This window comes from Anguilla anguilla, chromosome 3, assembly GCF_013347855.1.
Source record: "Anguilla anguilla isolate fAngAng1 chromosome 3, fAngAng1.pri, whole genome shotgun sequence".
Classification (NCBI taxonomy): Eukaryota; Metazoa; Chordata; class Actinopteri; order Anguilliformes; family Anguillidae; genus Anguilla; species Anguilla anguilla.
Window position 1 is genome coordinate 12050948 of NC_049203.1, and position 18698 is coordinate 12069645.

Sequence of the window (18698 nt, forward strand, 5' to 3'; positions counted from 1 at the left end):
GCTGCGTCATGACGCCATCCTTGTCGCACAAGAAAGGGAGGGGAAAACGAAGCCATTTTAAGAAGGTCAAAACTAGTTTTGCCTTGCAGTAGGAATAGTTAGACGAATTCTTTATCTTATTGTAATACGAAGCGACAATAAAATACATTGTTTAAATCACAGCGCACCTTTCATTATTATACCACCACAGTTGATATTTATACAACACAAGTCCCACTGTAGCAGGTCATGTTAGCTACCTTATTGAAGTAACTACAGCTACCTGGACTTTGAACCTGCAGCTGGGAGGTTGTTAACTTTCCGAACCACAATGGCAAACTGCCAGCCATTATTAGCCTTCTCCTGTTAATCTGAACAACTATGAACAGAACACCTTATGCTAGAACACACAATTTGCAGCTATTTATACAGTACATACAAATAGCTTTGAATTCCAAACAAAATAGATTGTAGAGACCATGTGAAATATAGATGCTGAGTAACAACAGCTTGTCACAATTTATTAGTGCGAAAAACAACACAGTACAAAATTAAAGCTACAATCATTAGGGCAAGATTCAACAAGACAAAAAGTCTTAAATTAAAAATTGCAATACTTTAATTGTAGACACATTAATGATCTGAAAATTCAATGTAAGGACAAAGAAAGTTCTGTACTTGTAGTGAATCCTCAGCTTTCCTATGATCTTGACAAAAAAAAAAACAGAATAAAAACCAAAATAACAGGGAAAAAATCCATATAAAAACAAATTGTTTCAATTTTATTTATTCACAACAAATGTATGGTCACTAATTTACAACATTCCCAACTTTGGTCTTCACTTCAAGAAGGCAACGTCTGGGATCTTCCCTATGGCCTGGAAAGAGATAAGGGAGGGGAGAGAAAGACATTAGGTGGGTGCCACTACAGTCAGTCCGGAGGTATACAGAGGAACACTACAAGTCTTTCTACAGGCAAGGCAGGGTAAGGGCATCACTGGTTTTCAAACGTTGGGCAACAAACAGCCTTTTCACATTGTCCATGTCAAGCTGAAATCACTGAAATCCAGCTGTACCAGCCATCTTGCCTTCTTTTTGTACTGTTCATTAGTACATACTGAACCCAGATTATGTGCAAAACTTTGTTATGTGTTGTAGGTGGTGCGGTTGGCTACAGTTAAATAGAAAACCGAAACGAGATTAGACTGGAGACATTAATAGAGAATGGAGATAATAGGTAATAATAGGTATTAAACTAGCTAGGTTCCAATTAAAGGGTACAACATTTATAGAAGGGAAATCCTTCTGCATGGCTTCAAAAATGACTGCAGCATAATTCAACATTCCTTTATCTACCGTCTCTGGTCTGTGTACCAGAATGACATGCATCGCCACGAAGAGCTGCACCTGTCCACACCCACACTTCCTGTAGTACTCTTTAACTATATATATGTTCAGGGGTCTTTTTTTTTTTTTTTGTAACAAAACCTGTTGTACACGTGTAGCCCAGTGTTGGCAACACAGCTCAATAGCAAGAACACCTAGCTCCTCATCGTGGAAAGAAGTGACATTGGGTAGTTGTCCAACCTCAAAGAAAGGCTCAACACTTTGTTTAATTTTCTAACAAACAGCAATTGGAAAAAAGGTGTTTTGGCATCAGGTCACTTACAGTGAGTTAGTACATGGTTTAGTTTACAGCTAACACTAGCTAGCCAACTATGTTACTACTTAGAAAGCCTTTTAGATCTACAGACAGCTCAATATCTACTTCAGGTCTTCAGGTTCATTTGGTCACAGAAAAAAATATTTAGCCCTGTTTGTACCTCCCCTTTAAGCCTGAAGGAGACTGGAAAAGCAAAAGGTGCGAACAAGCCTTGGCATGCCCTGGCCTAAATCAACTATGGAAAAGCAGTCATCAATAATGTGTCTCTCCTGAATTTTAATATGTGCGTCTTACAATCACACAAGACAGAACGTCAGTTGTGAGATGCTGCGGGCATTAGCCCAGCGGGAGGGGCCTAAAGACTCACCTTTAGCTGTGTGAAGATTTGAGCAGCTCGGTTGAAATCCCACTCGTTGTCCTGAAGACACCTGAAACAAGACATGGACTTTTGAAACCATGGACTCCTTAAAAATACATTTAAAGCCATAAAAAATGGCCCCTCCTCCCACTAAAAATCACCAAGCTATAATACAGAAATTGTCATTTCAACTGAACACAATAACCTCTCGTTGTGCCCCTGTCGGCATAAACCCCTTTTTTTCCCCCCACTCACTTTTGCGACCACTCGAGGTTCATGCCGGACTTCAGCGAGAAGGCGGACAGCATTTCCTGATGGGGTGCCGAAAGCGTCGGGACGGGGCTGCTGGAGGGCGTCGGCGCGGGGGCTGCGAAGGCTCGCCGGATCTCCTCCGTCGTGGCGTTCCGCACGAACAGCTCGTCGTTCACTATGCACAAACTGCCGAGAGGGAAGAAACGATTCCCATTTATATGGAGATACCGTCCACGATGGAGGTCAGTGTGGCTTTCCTGCACGGTAACTACACCGAGTCAAGATGCATGGAACGGGGGGGGGGAAAGACTAAAACTGCCTTCAATGGTGTTTTTATAGTTTTCTATAAAACCCAAAAATGGAAGGATGCGCAACATTGTGCACATGTAATTATGGGGTTTCAGATTCTCTGGCAGAAACCACACGCATCTTAATGAACAGCAGACCATGTCACAATGACGTGTGCCCTGGGACGGGCACTATTGTTCTTCTTTTATTATTATTTTTTTTAATGAAATGCTTACCCAGTATTCCCTGCCGGCACTGCGACAAAGACCCGAGAAAACGCTCTGACTGAGTCTCTGGATTTACCGTCCACTGCAAGGAGAGACAATCAAGCCAAGTCAGCATATGGAGATTCGACCAACTGCACTAATCACAATGTTATCCACATCAGCATAAACTAGCAGTGGTGTCCATCCACTGCATTCAGCAGTTAAATGAGTATCCTGTCCAAGGTAACTGAGCGCAGTTTCATAACAGCGCTATAGCTCAACCTAGTGTAATTTAGCTTAACTGTATGAGCTGCTTTTCAGCCTAGGTCAGACTGTAGCTTCCCCTAACTGTAACAAACAAAAATTCCTCACCTTCTTTGAACACCCCGCTGACCGTGAATGACAGTAACGTGTTCTGGAAAAGACAGGACAGCGACGGTAACCAAGGTAAAAATTATTAAAACAATCTCTGCTACGACTCGACTGCACAAATTATGGTGAATGCCAGTATTTCATATTCATTACAGGTGGTAAAATTAGGCGGGAACCACAGATGAGTACTCACAGTGAACGTGTTCACATCGACGTTGAAGGAAGCAATGTCATGCTGGGTCTTTGGCAGCTCGTTTAAGAAGGCTACCACGTTCAACCGCGTGTGCTTCAACAGGCGGAATCGAGTGGCTACACAGAGGAAGGACACTCGTTACACAAGCCCACAATTAAACCCTACTGGCACATTTAGACTCATTCAGCTATGCTAACTGATGTCGCTAATTTAGCACTGACTCATGAGACACAAGGAGTCAATGTGACATTCATTTAGCAAATGTTTTTTCCGCACTTATTCTTTTTTTGCTTATTGGTGAGCTGGTTCAGAAAAAAAACATTAATGGATGTTTCCCAAGTTTGCTGTTGTTCAGTAAGGCTGGGGTGCAGGACCCATAATGGCCGGTCTAAAAGGCCAAGACTACACTCACAGCAAGTGCATTCACCAACACAGGACTCCTCAGTCAGGGGCCTGCATTTCAAACAACCTCAAATCTCTGAATTTATTTTACAGGACAGCTTACAATGACAACAAAGTAGGGCATGTAGTAATACCGTTCAGAGCAGAATATATGAGAACTGCAGTGAATCCTGGCTTTTATTATGTAGTAAAACAGCTTTTTGAATTTACGCTTTTTGTAGCAACGACGCCGCGGTGTTGAAACTCACTGGGATCTTTAAGCTTCTTGATGTTGCGGCTGTCCTTGTGATACTCCCCTAGACTGCACCTGTGACAGAGATGGAGAGGTGCGACTTTGAGCCGGGTGATTGACAGACAGGGAAAGGCTGGGGAAAAACAGGTCAAGGACGAGCATTCTTGACTAATAGAGCGTGTGTCTGAGAGGGGGGGAAGGGAATGAGCATGACAGGTCAAGGCATCACAGTGTTTAGCACTGCTCATTGTAAATAGTGTTACTGAGTGTGAACAGACAGAGAGACACACACGGGAATAGAGTGTAAGTGTGTACCAGCGACAACACATACATCAGAGGGGAAATGGCAGTATAGATTGAGCAACAGGGAGAGAGACTGGTAAAAAGGGATACAGTGTTACAGAATATGGTTAAAGACAGGTAGAGGCTGCCTGTACCTGGAGGGGTTCTGCCCAGAGAAGGGCATGCTGAGGGAGAAGGAAGCTCCGTCGTGGTAGGCATCCAACAGAGGCTGCCGGTCACCCGAGTCATAAACGCTGTAGTACCTGGGGGGGGGGGGGGGTCAGATTAATACTCAATAAATGTGGTGCATACATGGAAAGACAGGAGGGAGGAAGATCAGAGAAAATACTGTACAGACTGAAATGGCCCCTGGCTGTTATATTACAAGAGGTCATAATGCAAAAGTCTAGACTGGAGCTCTGACTTCAAACCAACAAAAAATGTCACAGGCTAGTACACAACAATTTTAGACTAAGGCTGGCACAAAATGAACTTAGACCCATTTTAGGCCCTTTAATTAACTACAGGAGATGTTTCAGTGGTGTGCACAAAATCCTGTGCAGACAGAGACGCAGCGAGGAAACTTACTGTTGTAGGAACCGCAGTATGTGGCTCTTGATTTCATCTGACACGAAGTAGCTTCCCTGAAACGGCAGAGAGGAGGACACGTTTACAGACGCCCAAAGCGGGGCGGTTTGCACACTATGAGCAGCTACGGCTGCAGAAGGGCTGGCGGGTTCCCGGGGGTACGGGACGCGACTCGGGTACCTTGCAGGGGGGGAGAGTCGTGGGCGCTTCCACGTCAAATCCGATGGGCGGGGGCAGATCGTGACCATCCTAGGAGGGGAGAGAAAACATTTCAAAGGAGAGGAAAAAAAACAAGAACAAAAGCAAGCCCTTAACCGAAAGAAAGAACACAAGGTGATATAAACTGAGGAGGGAAAATCCAATATTTAAGCTGCTGTAGCATTATTATTCATCACTTAAGCACAACTAAAACACGGTAGCGTTTGGAATGACGGTAGCATTTTTGCTGAAACTCTATGCATCTATGCAAACTTCAGATAAAACAGGAATGCCACCTGCCATTAGCCCCCTGCACTTGAAGAAAACTGGGAAATTAAATGTCCATCAAGGCTTAATGACAGACTAATCTACTCCAACTCATCTACTTTTACAAGTGGTAACTGAGGTAGAAACAGAATCTCCAACATGGACAAGTCCACCAATGCAGAGCATCCTGGAAGAGGGGAGGGGTGACAAACGTTGTGTCCTTATTCCAAACTGCCTCCTCCCTCCATGCAGGTGGCCTATTCCAGACTGACCGGACATCACGCAAGGCTCTCCCACGCAGATCACTGATCTAGAATTAGCTATGTAATACAGCCAGCCTCACTGTATACAGCAGAGGTGGCCACATCTGTAATGGGAAGCTGCTAGGGTTCGCATTCTAGCTCAGGTCTAAACCCTCTGATACACACTCTGATTCAAACAACCCTAATCAACCTCCAATGCGTCTGTATAGTTCTGCAAGCCAGGGCAAGTCACTGAGCTCATTCTTGTGTGATAACTTCCAACGATTCATTCTTGTATGAACAAGATTGTTATTAACCAGATTATAAAAATATCAATTCAATCTAAATATATTCCTGCTATAATTTAAATTACAGCTTGTAATGCCTGAAAACCAATAATCATATTCTTACTACCCCAATTATCACAGATGAATGCATGCATTACGTTAAGTGCCTATGCTGCAATTAACTCCTAATGGAGAAACTGACAGGAATGGAAATTAACCTGCCATACTGAAAAACTTAAAGCACTGCCAAAAACTTCTGGGATTGAGACTGAGACATCATGGGAGAAAAGTAAGAAAAAAGAGGTAAAAAAAAATTTTAAAAAGAAAAGAAAAAATAAAGGAGGGAGAAGGAGGGTGAGGAAAGGACCATGGAGTCACAGGAAGCAAAAAGCGAAAGCAAACTGAAGCAGGGGAGGATGACTTATCTCACCAGTTTGAGTAACCGCGGAAACCGTTCTCTCACAGCGCTGCCCAATGAGGAGAGAAGACAGAAGGACAGTGTTACTGCTGGCTTTCACCAGGACCGACACACAGACAGAGTCCCTCAGATGCATTCGGACTCATGCACACTCATGACCAGCCATAAAAAACTGAAAATCAGTCTTAATTAACACTGGGCTCACATGAGAAGGCTAGGACAAATTCATCTTTGAAAACAAAATTGTCAATTAGAATATCCCAACCCCCCCCCCCCCCCCAGCATCAAGGCTGCTTTGTGTAGACTGCTTTCTCCTTATTAAGTTCACTTACCTCAGTGACATCTACCACATTTTCAATCGCTTAGATTGCTTTCCAAGACATGATTACGCATTTGCTTCATTTCACCGACTTGAGATGCCAAAAAAAAGCATAATGATGTGGAAACAGTTCCATTTTACAATGTGGTGAGCAATTCCAAAAGGGATTCCACTACAGAAAATGGTATTCAAGGACACTGAATTCTCAAACACTTCTATCATCCCCCAAAAGGCTCATGTCGCACACAAACCCCCGTCCCAACCTCGTCCCAAGACCCCCACCCCAAAATTTTACTTACCCAATCGTGTTACTCACCTGCCCACCCAACACGCAGAAACACACTGACAGTGCAACACGCAGCTTCTGACAGAGGATGGGGGGGAGATGCGTGCGTGCGCACACACACACACACAGCCCACACACGTACACATGCACATAGGCACAGAAACAGTAATAACCACTTTAAACAGGATGAGAAATGCAAGGTTGGGGGGGTAGGGCCCAGAGACTGTAATCCTAAGGGATGTGTTGTACACAGCCTGGGAGATGTAACGCACAGTGGGGTGATCACGTAATTATACGTTCACACAAGATGTTTTCAGAACACGGTGACGCAAAACAAGACGGATACTGGTAACTGTGGAGGAGATTAGGGCCAATTGACTCGAGCGTGAACAGATCTCTATGTTGGTGTTGGTGTCAGCGTGACACTAGATAGAGGACGGGGGGGGAGAGAGGAGGAGGAGGAGGGAGAAGATAAGTGGCAGGGACAGAGGAGGAATGGAGGAGCGTGAAACGGGCCAATCCGGTTGGACTGGTGACGGCCCAAGCGGCCGTCTCTCCGCCACATACAGGCACTGCACCGAGGGGTGCAGGCTCAGCGACACACCGACTACACGCTCATTTCAGTAGCGACGGGCTCGTGCGCACGCTTAGCACACACTGCACGTTCACAAAAAGGCCATTCCTCCTGGAGCTGGACAGAGGTGGCACTGCAATCAGCACCAGGGATGACAGCTGTGCATGTGAAATTTCCAAATGGAGGAGGGTGAAGCACAAAGACAGGACAGAAGGGTCCTGGCAGAGGCATAAAGAGAACGCGGCGCTGAAAGACAAGGTCCTGCAGGACTACAGCAGAGTTCACCATTTGTCTGTAGAAAGGAAAGAAACCGACGCCTGCTGGGAAGGGCTCAAGGCTAAAACGGAAGAAAAAAAAAAAAAACAAGAGCGGAGCGTGTGTGCAGTGAAGTCGACCTCAGTACCACAACACGAAACACTAACCCCAAAACCAGATCACAGAAATTATCACCTTGATTGATGCCAGTAGTCATCATCAGCAATAGTGTCTCTACCATGATCAATGAAGAACACTATCTTTCATTTTTAGCATTTTTAACTTCCAAATATTCAGTGTGATCTTTGACTATATGATTACAGCTCCACTGAAGTACTCATTTTAGACCCACACATCTCCTTACAAGGTGGGTTAGCTGCAATGTGCAACAGACTTTGGGCAATATTTAACTGAAGCAGTAAGTCACTTTTAAAGGCATATATTATTGTCTGTTTTAGCCTGTGACTAATTACAGCTCAGTTTTAAATTTCAAGCAAGTAAAGAACTGTGTTCCTTCTTTAACTGCTCACTGCCAGTCAGCGTATGGAAAGCATGGATTCTCAGCATATTCCACTGTATGACATAAGTTATGAATATGCAGGTCACTTTATGTGTCACCCATTTTTTTAAACAAATCCGACACCTCTTCATCCCAAGACTTTCAACACTCTCCTATTGAAATTCAGAGAGGAAACTGACCTCCATGATGGAGAGTTTTAGGGTGCAATATCAGTGCAGTTTGACTGGTGTGCCGAGTCTGTGCTTTGATGGTGGGTGTGGCTTCTTGATAATGGCCTCCCCTCTCCCCCTCCACCCCGGGGCTTCTCAGAAGCAGCAGTCATCGTCATCTTCAACATGTCTTCGTAGTGTCTGTGTACGTTGTGGCCAGATGCACGACTGTGCCTGCCTTAGGTTGCCCCAGAGAATGAAGTTGGGATCTTACCCGTCATTGGCTAACCAGCCTTCCTCACTGGCCAATTCCAGAGCCCCAAACTTAAGGGGACATTGGGGGGAGGGAGAAGATGCCATGAACCAATCAGCATTTCTACACAAGCAGAAAGGGTGTGAGGGTGGGTGTGCTTTCCAACTGTCTTCTTTACAAGATATCTGGTGTTTGAACAAGTTCGCTTTCCCAATGCCAGCCTTTTAAACGGCTGAAAGGGTTTTCCAGAGGGTGAGCGGGCTATGGCTATCATTGCCCCAATGTAGGTATCGCAGCTTCACAGTAAGCTAGACACGACACTGAAAAATGACTAGACCTCAATCATTTTTGTCCTATAAAATGTAGGACTCTGGGGTATGTAGAGAAGGTAGTGAGGGCCACTGCACTGCACAGAATAACAGAAAAGATGAAAGAATTACGAAAGCACAGAAACTTCAAGAGCAAAGTAGAGAAAGGAGATGCAAAATGTAAACCAAACACCAACACACAGACACCAAAACAACTGTGGGTAAAAACTCTGGGGGGGAAAAAACAATGCGTTTAAGCAGTCACAATGGTTTCCATACAAAAAGATGGTACCACTAACAAGGGTGTAATAACACAATTTTACATCTTGTACCATTGTAACATGGAGGATACTCCATGATGTTGGAGATATTTTAAGCAGTCACATTGGTTTCCATACAAAAAAATGGTACTACTAACAAGGGTGTAATAACACTATTTTGATTACTGTATCACTATCATGGAGGATACTCCATGATGTTGGATTTATTTCCCTAATTGGGTCTGTTAAAAAGTTCATTGCTGGCCCTGTTTACAGGGCACAATGGAAGTTTGTTCAATAACATCCAATGGCATTTCCCCCCTATTCCTTCATCTTAAACTGAATATATTTAAAAAAATAAATTAAATTCAAGAACACAACCATATGGATTCCATGGTCCTTCATTAATACCACTGTGTTTCTCCCATGTATCATAGAACTTCACAGCATGCACTGACATTGCCAGTGAGATAGCTAGCCTACATTTTATTTGCCCCAAGTCTTATGGAAATGCCCTTCTCAAGGAAGAGCAATGGGGAGGACGGGCAAGACTGGAAGCTGCCCGTCTCTCACTCACACACACACACACACACACAGGCAGACACAAACATACATGTATCAGGTGACAATGTTCCTGCCCAAGGAGTTGATACACATCAGACAGATGTACTGTGTGACTAAAATAATTCTGCACAAACTTTGCCCTCAAAATAGTCCTGCTTAGATTGCTCATTTTAAATCTATTTTCATCTGAATTTTACAGGAAACCATTTTGCCATTATTCTATTTTATAGTGTACACCATTTTAAGAACTCAAGGTCTGGGTCCCCAAACTGTCACACTTCAGAACTGGAAGAAGAAACTCTGGACTGGCTGTTAAAAGGTAACGTTAGCCCAGAATCTGTCAGTAATAGCCCTCAGGGAACGCCTCAAACACAACAAGAAAGGCTTTTGAAAGTGGCAATCACTCACACCTCTGGAGTGAGATTAACACCACAAGTACGACCTAAGAGTAACACCTCCACGCTAAAGTTTTACTGAATGCCTGGAATTCAATGACATTCAAAAGGTGCGTTTTCCACAATATCCCTCTTCACATCAAAGGGACTTCCTCCCTGCTACCTGACCTCCAACTCTAGGCTGACTCCATTTGCCTTCACCGAGTGATTCTTACCCTTCAATCAATCATCGACAAAGCTTGTCCCAAAAATTAGGAGACGGTATGCTAATTAGGTACAGACACAATGACGAATCCAGGAATTTTTGAGGGTGACCATTTGCTTTGGAGTCAGTTGAGACTAAAGCCATCCCCCTGCAGGACCTGTGACATCACAAGCCGTCCTGTCTGAACTCCATTCCACTCAGCTCGGTGTCCATGACGACACGATGGCCTATAACGGAGGATTCCAAGAGGTGGGCTTTCGAAGAAATGCCGCTGTAAGGAGAAACCCCCCCCCCCAACCCCCCCCCCCCCCCCCCCCCCAGCCCCCAGCCCCCCTCACGCGTCCTCCAAGCACCCCTTCGCTTCCTCTGCTCCCTGCCCCAGTGAGATCAGCCATGGACAAACCTGATGTAGGTGGCCTGGTCCTTGAAATGGTCGCACAGCGGATTCCTGTCCAGCCACAGCTCCACTAGCTTGAAGCCCTTCAATTTGTCCAGCTCCCGCTCAGTCTTCAGCTGTCGTAAAAAGCAGAGAGAAGGGGCTTTGCTTGCACAGAAAGGTTAATTAAATTGCGCAATCGGGTCTGGGATCACCTGTGGTGTCAGCCTCTTACCTCGTTGTTGGAGAGATTGAGTGTCTTCATGTTCGGCACCTTACTGACCAGCTCTGCCAGATCCTCTAGCTTATAAAGCCTGTTGTTGCTCATATTTAGACATGTCAGCTGGAAAGAATTGGGGGGGTGGGGGTGCACAGAACAGAAGTGTGAGTGACTGAAGAGAAGAAAACAAGTGATTTTACTCTGCGAGAGGCAAAACTCATTCTAGCACTCAAATCACATTAAAGACTGGCGACTCAAGACCCTCCATAGCAGTAAACAAGCTAACCCCTCCCCCTTCCTTCCTGTCACGTCAGCACGTCTCCCGTTGCACATGCAAGAGTCCATTTCAGTGAGAGCATGTGCACAGTATTACCACACTTCAGAGGTGTTCCACTGCCATTTATTTTACAATTAACAACTGACCCTGGGTGGGAATAGAGCACCATCATCTGATGGAAGGGCCACGGATTTAATGGGGCTACAGAACTGCAAGTTCTCCATTTGTGCATGGGTTTCGGACCCCGTAAGACAAGACTTCTGAACGCATGTCACATGGAACCAGCAGAATAAGCGCAGTTCTACAGAAATGACACCCTCAACCCTTCCAGATTTAAAATAAAATCCAAGCATACAAGGCAAATTATGAAAAATGTGAGGCAAACTACAAAATTATAGCCACATTTTTAAGTGAGTAACAAAAATATTGAACATTTCTTTCTTAGTTAAATTTACATACAAAAAAGGTCCAACTGTTGGTTCAATAGGAGCCAATTCAAATTCATTCATTCTTTTTTGTATAAACTGTACACTTAAAATTTATTTTTTTCACAACATTCACAAAATATTGTCTGATATGAAACATGGCTCCTGCTTGCTTTGGATTCACTGATAACAATATAAGAGAGGCATCTTTGGCCTTGAGATGAATTACCCCAGGGATATTCTCCTCAATGATTTTGATGACAGCCTGCATACAGCTCTTCCTGTTCAGAATCACCTCAATGTTCTGGGAAACCAGGTCTGGGAGAGGACAGAGACAGTGAAGGAAGCTCATGATTACATTTGCATTTGAATTAGATTAACCAATGTTACAGTACACTGCTGTAAGCAGGGCTCTACAGTGCTCCCATAAATTACAAGCACTTTTGGAATTGAGAATAAATGCATAAATATTTTAACAACCAAATAAATTCAAAAATTGGTGGGAGTATTACCTGGGTCTGTCCTAATGCTGTTCAAGTCAAGTGCTTGTTGTGAGCCATCAAATCGCTTGGACATGCATTGCTGGACAAGACAGAGAAGTTCAGAACCATGTACAAATTTGAAACTATACCATGTACACATTACCCAAGGAAAAAAACACATACAGAAAACACTAACAGTTACAACAGTCTGGAAACTACCTTTAATGCCAGGACCAATAATTTCCCCAGTCTTTTCACATCTCAAAAGGCAGCTTATATCCATCCACTTTTTAGCATCCAATTCACTCTGGCTCTTTCTTAAATATCATCCCTACTCCACCCTCACCTGGCAAAATTCTCTCTAACCCCACCCAGCAAAGATCTAAAGTATTTTTCACTGGTATGTTAAAACCATTAACATTACATCTTTCACTGCAATGAGATCTCTCTTTGAAATAGCATCCATAAGTCTTGCTATTTGTAAACTTTTTTCCTGTTTCTGCCCAAGTTGGAATGCCCAATCCTCTGTACGCACACACACATATATGTGCCTATCCATGCACTAGCACAGTGCCTTAACAGGATGAGCCACTCTGCAGCCTCAGGGCTCGTTCACCTTGTTTACTGACACAGTGTTCCACTCAGCTGTAGTTTCAGTCTGCATGCGCAACTTAACCCCATTTCCCCTCACCTTTAGATGGTCTAGGTCCTCTGGCTTCAGGTCTGTCTGAATCGAGGAGGGGGGGACGCAGGGGTTCATCAGTACAGTCACCTGAATGCGAGTTGGGGGAGGAGGGAGGGGGATGCATATTAATTTGAAGTGTAGCAAAGAGAAATACTTCCAGCTGGAAAGCCATACACATATTCAAGACAATGATATTTCTTAGGATACCTAATGAAGCACCTTCTCTCGATGAGGTGTTGTACTGAACATTGACCTACACCCCCACCGCCCACGCAAACTGCTTCAAATTCAATGTCTTCATTGCCTCCATTTACATCAATGTACCCTAGTCCCATCTCATTTGCTCAATCTGTACTCCAAGTCAATTGGCGAGTTCTCTTTTAGAAGCAGCGACTTTCATCAGCCAACGGTACCTTGTAGCCTTCAGTGTCCGTGATCTTGCGCGACACTTTGCTCAGGGCGTTGGCAGTGGAGGCATCGTCGACGAAAAACTGTGCCCTGTTCCCCTCCGTGTGGTACTGCGTTAAAGGGGGAACGAGAGACAGAAGAGGCAGGAACAGAGGAGTCAGTAAAGCCGGCGCGCCGTGTGTAAGAGCACACGTCAGGTTTCAGGCACCCCCGTTCTCAAGCTGGCTCCCGACTCACCTGTATGGGAGTGAAAGGCACGGAGCACAGGTTCTGCAGAGCCGTGAGCAGCCATTTCTTGTCATATTTCTTCCCGTGGGGAATCTGCAGGAAGAGGAGTGGGCGGTGATCAACATGAGTGCAGGCGGAAATTCACCAATTACTCACAGCCGAGATGCAACATGTTTGTGTTCCGCACATTTATAAGCCCCAAGGGCATGTCCTTTTGGCTATGATTCTACTTTCCCATTTCCTTATGTATAAACTAACCACCACAAGTAAAACAAAATCTACACCCCCCCCCCCCCATACCTGCTGGCTTACAACCACTCACGAGAATGACAATAGCAGCAGAACACAGTAACCATCCAAGTTCTACATCAGCAAGAGAAATTCTTGTGTGGGAGCAGGAAGGAGCTCCGAGTCTCATTATCTCATATCTAAAGCATCACTAAGGAGCACTGCAGCCAAATACATTTCAAAATGACATCTTTGGACGAATGAATGCTGAATTCAATCTGTGCCCAACAGGCCAAAATACTGGCATCACTAAATAAATAAATTAATTAATTAATTAATTAATTAATTAACGAATGCACAGATTAAATTAAACATGAAACAATGTTTAGGAGTGTTTACGAAAGTGTCCATATGTTGGGTTTATTATTTCATACATCTAAACTGCCGTACAGAAATAAAAGTTGCGATGTACAATGTTCATACTGGTATTCAATATTTATAGCATATTTTTAGGCACCATCGCAAGCACTGGAACTCAAGTTATATTTTTGAAAGTAAGAATGCACACTGTCCTGGTTTACTGAACCACATACATACTAATCTTTATCACATAAGCAGAAAAAGAAATGAAATGGTTACATGGTAAATGGTCATTTATATCAGTGTCACACTGGGCTTGTAACAGATGTCACATTAAACCAATCAAAATCAAATTAGACACCCTTTCTTTGACTATACACACCCTATATATCGGAGGATAGTTTTGTTCGTCATAATCCTGACAAAAAATTGCCATTTGAGAGGAAACAAGTCAAATGTAGAGTTAATTGACCAAAGTTCTGATTTTTCCCATGGTCAATGGTGACACTCAAAAAGACCATTGAACCACACACGCTGGCGCATGGCGTGAAGCACATGCTCTTTGACTGCTGAAGTGAAATAACTGGGCGCGGTCCGGTTTACTTACAGTCATCCTGAACCAGCTTTTGCGCCCCCCTCCTCCACCTCCCCTGTGGCCTCCACCTCCCCCTCCTCTTCTGTCGCCAAACCGGCCATCACCCCGGCGACCTTGCCGTCCATATGGGTTGCTAAGGAACACCGTGGAACCAAAGTGTTGGAATGGCATTGGAATTGAACATTACAAATGGAGTCATCGTCACAGAAATTACATTCTAAGCACAGCTAAATCAACAGCCAACACACTAGGGATGTCACAAGGGCCGATACTTCGGTACCAAATCAACGCCAAAATTTAGAAAACGTAATAGTGCTAGTTTTTTTACAGGATCGGTGGTATCAAGTTCAAATGAGTACAGCGCTCCTTTGAAAGTTTTTGTGGCTTTCAAACTCACATTTTCCCCAACATTGCATTTTTTGCCTTTTATTCAGGGTGTGAAAGCTTTTTGGTGCCGCTGACCATAATTGAATGCTTTTACTTGTAACGTTCAACTGAACAAGTAAAGTTAAATCTGTTTTATGCGTTATTGCTATTGACTTGTGTTAGCTACATAGCCTCATATGCCAATTTCTAAAGATGAACAACACACTAGCACTTCTAAGTTTTATTACCATGCAATGGAATAAAAAAGTCAATGTAATTCTGTGATAACTGTTGAGCTCTTGCTACTATTTACATAGTCATATTACTGAATGCCAGCCCAATATTGCATATTTAAATAATGGTTGGTGAAGTACTTGAAACAGATAGTCTAAGACTGCCGTTTACTGTTAACTGTGAATTACCTGAATGCCACTGTTCTAGTTTCTTTTTTTAATGCCCATACATACCTTTTCAAAACCATTTCAAGAGTAGGTTTCATTTAATGTTTTTTTTTTTTGAGTCAGTATTCTAGACCTCCATTGCCTTCCATTACCAGTAGTGATTGTTGCATCAGCATTATAATGTTCAGTTAAGAATGGTCTAATCACATATTCTTATATCTTAAATGGTTAATAAAGGGGTGTATGCTGAAGTACTACAGTAGTAGATTTCTTTTTTTTTTGTTTTTATCATGGTATCAAATTAAGTATCGAGAATCGTGGAATTTCACTGGTGGTGGTATTGACCACCAAAATTTTGGTATGGTGACATCCCTACAACACACTATTCCACTTACAATCTGCGCTGTGAACTTCCATCTTGTGAGTTGCTGTCATTCATCGCCACATCTCCATCGTCGTCTTCAAACCTGGCCCTGGGACCTGGAGCCCCGCCTCCTGGACCCCCACGATGCCGCTGCCTCGACTGTTCACTGTACATGCGGCCCCTGAAGGGTCCCCGCCCTTTTCGGTTGCGAAACTGGGGGCCCCCAACCCTGTCATCATGCTCTAATGGACAGAAAGAGACACCGTTATCCCGACATACATCAAACAGTTGGGGGGGGGCAAAGAAAGCAATTCAAAAACAACTAAGCACTGGTTCACTAAGGTACAGGTGCAGGCATCACATTACCACACAGACATTACATCACTGAAATATCGAAATCAAATTAAGCCAAACCACCAACAGGCATGTTGCAAACGGTAGGTAATGTAATTTTACAGGTAACAAAACAACTAATAGTAATTCACGTTGCAATTGAAGACAAAACAATGAAACATTAACTAAGCAACTAGAGTCCTTTTATGAATTGCTTTCTGAACTAGTCCAGTTACATGTCCCTCAAAACTTTCGGAACTGAGGCTTTATATTGTTTTGAGGCAATAAATAGGATAAGAAAAGCAGCAGTTCAAAATGTAAGACAAACGTTTATATATGCTCAATTAGCATTATATCACAGATATTATCACAAAATATATATTTGAGCACTTGGAGACACACTGTAATTAGCACCAATATTTTAAGGACTCCAAGCCTGACACAACAAAAGAAAGTCGCATGGGTTCACAGTAGGGGTGTAAATTAACGAGACCAGATCACACTTTTTCAACACAGCCACAGGTGCCACAATGTCTTAAAAACATTTTTTTAAGCCAATCGTACATCTTGTCCGCACTTTTTGGTCAACCCATCCAAATGCGCGTTCCAGGAAAAAAACATATGTTGCATAAAGGGGACTGAGCGACACGAGATTTCACTGACACTCAAGTGGATGGTTTCGCCATAGTATGCCTGGGCCGTTTAAGATTCTTCCCGCTTTAGCTTTACTTGTTTTACCTCTAATCGGCCAACCATCACTCCTGACCTCTCTCTGGAAGACGACGCCATCATGATCTGGGGGATGGGGGAAAACTCCATTTTACTGCTAGATGTAATAAGGAAAACCCCTGGGCCACTCACCGTTGTAGTATCGGGCATCGTCTGCCGTCGCCATATTATGTACAGAGACACCACCAGCTTTAAAAAACAGAAATCGGACGCCTAGAGATGGGGCGTCGCTACTATATAACAAATATACACGGCAACTGCCAACTGATCCGTTCAGATTATAACAACCTTATTTATTTTTTAGGTAGCTAGTGCTAACTGCGCTTCGGCCTCTGCGTTACTCTTGCAGCACGTACTGCGCTTGTGCAACAACGACGTAGCTCGCCATCCTATTGGATAAAAACTACAATCGCCATGCTTCCGCGCTCCAACTTCCGGTACGGCGCTGCGTTCTCTATGACCATAGGGAGCATTCTACTCCGATTGGTCCAGATTTACGTGCGATATGCCTGGACCAATAATAGAACAGTGTATTCCACCCGCGATCAGAAAAAACAACATATAACGCTGGCAACGTGGTCAGTTTATTCGAAAATTGAACAACGTTCTAAATACAATTCACATAGTTCTTCAACATTATACATTGTTAAAATTGACGTTTAATATAATGTCGTAAAAGTAACCAAATACCTGTTTTACGAATAGTCAGCATTTAGCAGCTAACTTGACTTCTAGTAGCTTCAGTGGCATTAACCTTGCCAACAGCAACGTGACTTCCAACGAATGTTAGTTAAGATGGCTAACAGGCTAGCAAGCTGTCAAAAGCATCACCGTTTACGAGATTTCTGGATTGAAGTTGACCAATTTCACCACAATTAAAAAATAGAGACTATAAATTTGCTTACAAAGCTCGCCAATATCTAACATAGAGATAAGTTTTCTTGCAAACGTGCCCAAACGTTTCTTCAGAATGCCTTCAGTATGAAATGGCAAGGCAAAGTTTATGCAAAGCCAGGTTAATTATCGCTGCTGAGTTAGGTCAATGCTGATGCATTTAATGTGCCCCAAAACCATGCAAAACAGGAGCTATTTCCAAGATAGCTAATTAAAACACGGCAACCAGTAATCTAGTGCACTGGCTAGCAAACGAATAAGGTTGCGGCCTAAGGTTACCTTGCTAAATCTGAGTGTCACAAAAATGTTCGGAGCTAACGTTACGCTGCAAAGCATATTATTCTACAATTAAATCTGACAATTGCTTAACTACCTAAATATATTTGAAGACGTGTTCTGTAAAATTATAGTTCGCAGACAGACTAACCAAAATAAGTTTAACATTGAACTTTGCCGGGTCAATTTCCGGATGCAGCTAGATTAGCTAGCTAGCAACAATTGATTTCTTTACCTTGGTCACGGTGCATATGTGTAACCACAGCAAAGTTATGGTACCACTTTCTGAAGGGTTTCATCTTGGTCACCAATAATTGAGTCTTCCTCAAAAATAATTAGGTTGGCGCCACAAATGAGTACTTAATAGCAATTAGGGACTCCAGCCAGTAAAAACCTAACTAACGGTTAGTGGATGTGCACGTGACCAACTAGTCTTCCCGATTACAACCCTGGTTTGTGCAGCATATTATTTCTATCGAGGGGTCATTCCACGAAAAGGGTACCATTTCAAATGATGTTTTTTTAAATCAATTTTTGCAAGTCTTTGGGAAAATAGACTACTTTAACTGATAGGAAATTGTATCGTGCCAACTCTGTATACACTTTCTCTTTTGTAAGTCATTATCCTCAGCATGTTTTGGATATTGTGTCAAATCTGTTACATATGCCTTAATATTTGAAATATTTGTAGGTAAAATGCCTGGTATATTAAGAGCATTTTGGTCCCTATCTATGC

General features: G+C 43.3%; 1 protein-coding gene across 5 annotated transcripts; it reads right to left on the reverse strand.

The window, feature by feature from the left end:
• Positions 1–461: 461 nt before the first annotated feature.
• zgc:153681 (uncharacterized protein LOC751719 homolog) lies at positions 462–18287 on the reverse strand. Of its 5 annotated transcripts, none has more exons than XM_035411221.1 (22): positions 18198–18287; positions 16802–16858; positions 15762–15972; positions 14612–14732; positions 13426–13509; positions 13194–13298; positions 12787–12867; positions 12126–12195; positions 11843–11931; positions 10927–11034; positions 10719–10828; positions 6240–6276; positions 4996–5064; positions 4816–4871; positions 4383–4490; positions 3962–4020; positions 3312–3427; positions 3119–3161; positions 2777–2849; positions 2256–2438; positions 2010–2070; positions 462–857 (listed from the first exon to the last, which is right to left on the reverse strand). In XM_035411221.1, the coding sequence occupies exons 1-22, from the start codon at positions 18259–18261 to the stop codon at positions 819–821; spliced, it is 1944 nt and encodes a 647-aa protein (XP_035267112.1). In that variant the 5' UTR covers positions 18262–18287; the 3' UTR covers positions 462–818. The 5 variants fall into 5 exon arrangements, with proteins under 5 accessions (XP_035267112.1, XP_035267113.1, XP_035267115.1 ...); XM_035411222.1 differs by lacking the exon at positions 18198–18287 and adding an exon at positions 17483–17862; XM_035411224.1 differs by lacking the exon at positions 16802–16858 and having other exon boundaries at positions 18198–18277.
• Positions 18288–18698: the final 411 nt, after the last annotated feature.